Source organism: Verticillium dahliae, genomic scaffold (assembly GCF_000150675.1).
Source record: "Verticillium dahliae VdLs.17 supercont1.4 genomic scaffold, whole genome shotgun sequence".
NCBI classification, from domain to species: domain Eukaryota; kingdom Fungi; phylum Ascomycota; class Sordariomycetes; order Glomerellales; family Plectosphaerellaceae; genus Verticillium; species Verticillium dahliae.
In genome coordinates this window covers 973994-979766 of record NW_009276925.1, presented here as the reverse complement: position 1 = coordinate 979766, position 5773 = coordinate 973994, and the positions used below count along the sequence as shown (strand labels likewise).

At 56.3% G+C, this 5773-nt stretch overlaps 1 protein-coding gene across 1 annotated transcript; it reads left to right on the top strand.

Moving 5' to 3' along the window:
* Positions 1–2542: 2542 nt before the first annotated feature.
* On the top strand, positions 2543–4585 carry VDAG_02655 (uncharacterized protein; the record flags this gene model as incomplete). The annotated part of the gene is made up of 1 exon (XM_009653308.1): positions 2543–4585. The coding sequence occupies one exon, from the start codon at positions 2543–2545 to the stop codon at positions 4583–4585; it is 2043 nt and encodes a 680-aa protein (XP_009651603.1).
* Positions 4586–5773: the final 1188 nt, after the last annotated feature.

The window sequence follows — 5773 nt, the reverse complement described above, 5'->3', positions numbered from 1 at the left end:
ACTCAGCCTGTGGCTTGCGTTTCTTGCCTTTGAACACCACAACTTGGAAGCGACGACGGCGCTATCCTCTAATCCTCTGTGGTGGCTGCCTTGGTGCCTGCCACGCCGCTTGGCCCAAGCTCCCTTCGCACCTGCTTCGCCCTCATCCAGTGCTCCAATGTAACACATCGTCCAACAATCGACACCATCAATCGACGCTTTCTTTTGAAGCCTTGGGGTCATGCTCACACTCACCTGCAAGCACTAGCAGCACTTGGGGACACGTCTCCCTGCGGCCAACAGATAGATCATCCCTTCCTTTTTCTTTCAAGACATCATCCATGTCGCGATCTTGCGTATTCCTAGCATGACGGCTATTGTCTTGGGTGATTCGACTCCTCTGGGCCACCGCCGCCATTGTCATCTGCAGCCACTTCTGGGGGCCCTGTAGGGCTTTGTTCTCGCCTATGCCGAAGCCTCGTGGCATCTTCTCATCCGTCTCGTCACAGGTGAAGTTGGTCGGCTGAGAGAGAGAGAGAGAGAGAGAGAGAGAGAGAGAGAGAGAAAGAGAGAGACAGAAAGAGAGTCCGCAGCAGGCACCTGGATATGAGCAGACAACCGACGACGATAAAAGTGACGACAGTCCTCCGCAATTACCACCGAGACAAGCAAAGCAAAGCAACTAACGTCTGCTTCATGACTCGACCAGTTACCAACGGCCCGCCGCCAGCTCCGACAACGACTCTCCTCGATAGCGTTGTGCCTGGCGTGGATCATCTCTCTGCACCTAAACCCCTCCCCGTCTTTGTCCAAGTAGCCGAATACCCCTGTCGGCAGCCACGAATGGGGGGTTTGCATATGCTACGTCTGGGCTAATTGTCCCCGTCATCCAGCCCACCTCCGGCATGGCAATGCACGGCAGCACCCAATTGATGGGATGCGGCCGATCCGCTGAGCGATCTAGCAAAAGTATGACAGGCAATTGGGTGGATTGTTCGCAAGGGTCTTCGAAGGGGGAGAGCCCAGTTCAACGCCATCCGCCCGACTCTGTCAAACCTCTGCCGCTACCCGCCGAAACCTATCTATCATTTCCAACACGACAAGGACACGAGCGCCCTCCTCATCTACTTGCGAACAGCCAGTGGCGAGCAAGCGCGGCGTTCGCGTACTGAGTATGAATGTGCGACCGTGCGACCAACCGTTCGACTAGAACCGGGACGGGACGTCAGAGATACACTACTGGTCTCTCCCGAAGGCCGAGCGCTCGGCAAGCACCTCCCTTTACACTAGTGTTGGGCCACCTACGCCGTCATCACCAAGCCTCTCTCCCTTCTGCCTCGCCTCTTAATTTCTTCGAGTTAGACAGCCCTCATTCAGGAAGACCACCACGGCAGCGGCATGAGGTACCCTCTCAGCGCCTCTCTGACATGGAGTATGGCTCCGCTCGTTCAGCGGTTTTATCCCTCTTCCCCGCCTAGCCGCTTGCCCACCGCCTCGCATGTGTCAGAAGGGACCTCAACAGCCGAGTGTTACCCACGATCTGATTCCATCATTGGTGACATCCATGACTTACTCCTCTTCTGCGCAGCACACCTGCGACTGGGAATGCGCTAATCTCGACTTCTTTTGAGTTTGCAGCGGAGGAGACCAAGCTGGACTCGAGCCTTGGCTTCTTGGAGGGTCGACACCCTGATCACGGACCATATTTTTTCTTCTTCTATCCTCTCACATCTTGATCCGAGCGTCCGCAGTTGGGGTTTTCGAAGTCAGCGCTCCATCTCCCCTGACCAGGGTGTCAGGATCACCCTTATCTCGCCATCGGAAGCTCTCCACTTTGACCCCCTTGACCTTCGGCTCTGGTGGAGTGGCGGAGCGGCAGCCCTCGAGAAACTGGAGTTGGCTTGTGTCTGTCTACGAATCTCTTGTCTTGAAGAGCTACACACAGGATCAGCTGTGAGGATACTCTGAGTCGGTAAGGGAAGCAAGAGGACCACACCACCCACCCACCCACTCTTCTCTTGACGAGGGGGGATCATGTCTCGCCCTAGACATCAACAGTTCTTTTTCGTCGAGTGCGTCCGAAAGAAATCCGTGTGGTATCACTGCAGACGCGGCTTTCCTTGCACAAGCTCAGTCTCGTCCCAGTCGTCCCAGTCCCCCGACATTTTTGCCTCCGCTCTGCGCTCCACAGCAAGCCCGTCTTCCTCATCCCTCGTCCCCTCGTGCGCCTTCATGTTATCGTCCTCGTGGCGTGGACTTGACCCCGGCCAGCTGCCCTCCGTATAATACACAGGTCACAGCCTGTCGTCGCCAGCCCTGGCTCGCAGCTCTCTTGCTTTCACATCTCTTGTCCAATGGCACCATCATCAACCCATGTGGCCTGCACCCCATGTTCGCTCTAGACGTCGCAGCGAGCAGCTCCCCTGCCCAGGCCCCACGCTCGGCCGATGCCCTTGCAAATATGGGCAAGGCGACGAGCACTATCCTCTCCCCGGTTTAAAAGAGATTCATCCCCTACCATCCCGCGCAGGCGATCCGTCCGGAGCATGAAAAACCTCCTGCCATGACATTGCATACCAACTGTTACGCCTTTTCGGCCCAGGCCCAACCACTCTTCTTACGTGGCGGCATGGCCCAACTCGACGTCGACGGCGAACTCAACATGGACGCTTGTAACTTTCCCGAGTTGCTGGCAAACGACCTCGAGTTCTCCAACCTGATCTTCGCCGCCAAGAATCTGTCCGCCGGCGCCCCTTCCCCTGCCCTTGGATCCGATGAAGGGCAATGGCAGTCCTCAGCGGCCCTAGCCAGCGCTGCCCCGCAACAGCACTCTGCGGTACGATTCCAGTCGACTGAACCGAAGACGGAAGAGAAGACGCAGTTCCGGGCGACGCAGCACGAACTATCGGACTCCGAATCCATCTCGAGCGGCCCTTCATTCAGCGAAGTCGAGCCTGCATCCTCAAGGCAACTGTCAGTCATCACCGCTGCCACGTCTGTCACGGGCGGTCGAAACTCTGTGGCTTCCCACAAACGCCTCTCGTCGCTTGGCCACAACACCGACGCCAGCTGGATAGACTTGGAGCCCGACATGACTGCCGAGGACGATGGCGCGAGCATCGATGGGGTCACTGTGCCAAGGCGCCTGCGACCATCTTCAGACATTGACGAGGGTCATCGAGGCGACAGTCCTGTACGGGCGGTGACAGCGAACGCTGCGCTACGAGCTGCTCCGAGCCTATTTGAAGGCTTGCCTAGATCTAGCACCCGAACCTGGAGCTTGCAAATGCAGACAATACCATCGACCCATGCTGAGCGACGCCGTTCGCTCAATCATGTTGAGATGTCCATACCGCAGCGGAGATCTTCGCTCTATGCCGACACAACAGCCAACTCAAAGAACTTCAGCTTTCTGGCGACGCCAGACTTGTCGTCCCGAGCCTCATTCGAGGCGCCTGCCACAGGCGTCCTCCATCAAGGTCCCGCATCGGCCCAAGCAGAGGCAACGAGCCCAGCTCTTGATGACCTCAATGACGACATAGAACCGTGGTTCCGGTATGTAGACCAACAGCATGTCTCCTCCGCCGAAAGAAGAAGAACAGTCCATGCCTCGAAACGGCAATCTCACACGCTGCCAACTCCACCGCTGGATGAGGTGCAATCCTGGCTCGACAGCTCACTGGACGCCTCACAGCTGGAAGACGGACACCGCATGCCACTACCGCCAGATGTGGTCGAGACGTTACGGGTCTCCCTCGCTTGCTTCCCAGAAACGATGTTGCTGTGTTCGAGCCTATCTACCGAGACCATTCGCAGCTATGCAAAGAAGGTGAAGCACCCCGCCAATGAACCAGCCAGCCTACACACTCCGCCCCCGTCGCCGAAGAGATGGAAATGGTCGAATGTCCTGGGTCAGCGACGGAGTGTCTCCTCGTTGAAACGCGACTCAATCTCACAACGGCATTCCACGGAGCTCAATACATGCACCGAAGCTTCAACAACGACGGCGTGTTCGTCATCACAGCCACCATGGTTACGCCTTCGCAACATTTTCCCTGACGGCTCTGATTATCTGCTGGACGCGTTGTACGCCCACTTGGTTGCATATAGCTACGTATCTGGTCTGGTACCCCGCTCAAATGCCAAGCACTCGAACCGCGTGGACCGGATGCCTTCGACTCCAGATCATGAGCGCCATTCGACCGAGTCCTTGAAGAGTAAGGATTCGAACTCGAATGACATTCCGAAGAAGGCGGCGCATCTTCTCGGGCTACAAGATGCTGCCACGCCACCTTCTCCCCATTCACCACAAGCCCAACGACTTCGCAAGAAGTCGAGCATTCTGGATACACTGCGTGGCTCTCGTTCACCGCTGTCGACGCAATCGCCATCCATCGATAGTCGGCCTATGAAAGATATTCAAGTCGGGTTGGCTCGTTGCATAGGTCGGCTCGTAACGACGCTGCGTGTTAGTCCTGGTGAGGGTGCCGAGGACGAGACCTTACTCTTGGCGGGTGAGGAGTCCAAGCTTGGAAACATCGACCCCTTGCTTGTGCGATCGTTGTGCGAAATTGTACGCTGTTGTGAGGAGACGGCACAAGCCTAGTCTTCATCCTCAACGACAGCGATCTGGAACATCAATTCCTTCTCTTCTTCTTCTTTTTGTCTTTCTTACGTCCTCTCTGATAGGACAGATATTGTAAGGTTTGGGCGCGGATGACGGTGTTTATACCCTTGCACAAAGCCGCGAATCGCGAGCCGGAGTTTTTGTGGTTGACTCTACCCCGGGAGGGTTTCGCCGGATCACGTCGCCGGCGGCACGGCTTGATGGACTCTGTACGATATTCATAATGACCGTTCTAAATTGACTGGTACGATACCACTTGTGCTTTCTTCCGTCTCTAACATGCCTTTTGCTCTGTTATCGTGGGACTTTTCCTCTACTGGCCAAAGATATCCCACCTTGACAACGTTGGCTTGGCATGGTCCCGAAGCTGTGATTCGCAATCACGGAGCACGACCGATTCAGAGAGTGGTAAATTAACCCCAGGTTTCAGACTCTGGCGATGCTCATCACGAGTCGTCACCTCGCTGCACCCTCACCCCAGCAGCCCACCTTGATTCTTCAGCCCTGTCCCAAATGGAATAATAGAATGGGAAGAGTCAAGGGATGATGCCTGGCAGAGCAGCAGCGTGGCAATGTGTCGTCATTCGCGATCTGGACCACATCAGGCGTGTGGGTGGCCTCGTCGCTCCTTTTCCCCTTCCACACCCCGGTAGTGGCGACCAGGATAGCAAAAAAAAAAGCCATTGCTGAGTTCCGGTTCCCGGTGCTTGCACATTTGACGATGGTCTTTTATGCACCAAACCCTGCCTGGTGCTGCACAAACGGCCTTCCTCGACGAGGGCACAGCGCAAAGGCACACTGTTGACGCGCCAAGTACAGGATTGCGATCATGTCGTTCTCATTTCCCACCTCGCTCACGATCAGCAGCCGCTGGGTCGAGGTATCAGGGAGGAAGGTCCATTGCGAATAAGTAGGCCAACGCACAGACGAGGCGCAGAACACCAGGCGGGCGGGGATATACAGAATGCGAGCAAAGGCACAGCACACATGGCCCAATCCAGCCCGGTTGACGCGGCGGTTCGACGCGCTGCAGAATCGCCGCACGGGCGCGCGTTGTCCATCTGTTTCCTGGTCCCCCCTTTTTTTTCGGTCGTTCAAGTCGAGTCTGACGAAACGACGTTTAAGCCGCATGGAGAAGGCTGCTCGTCGATCATGGTCCGATCCCCT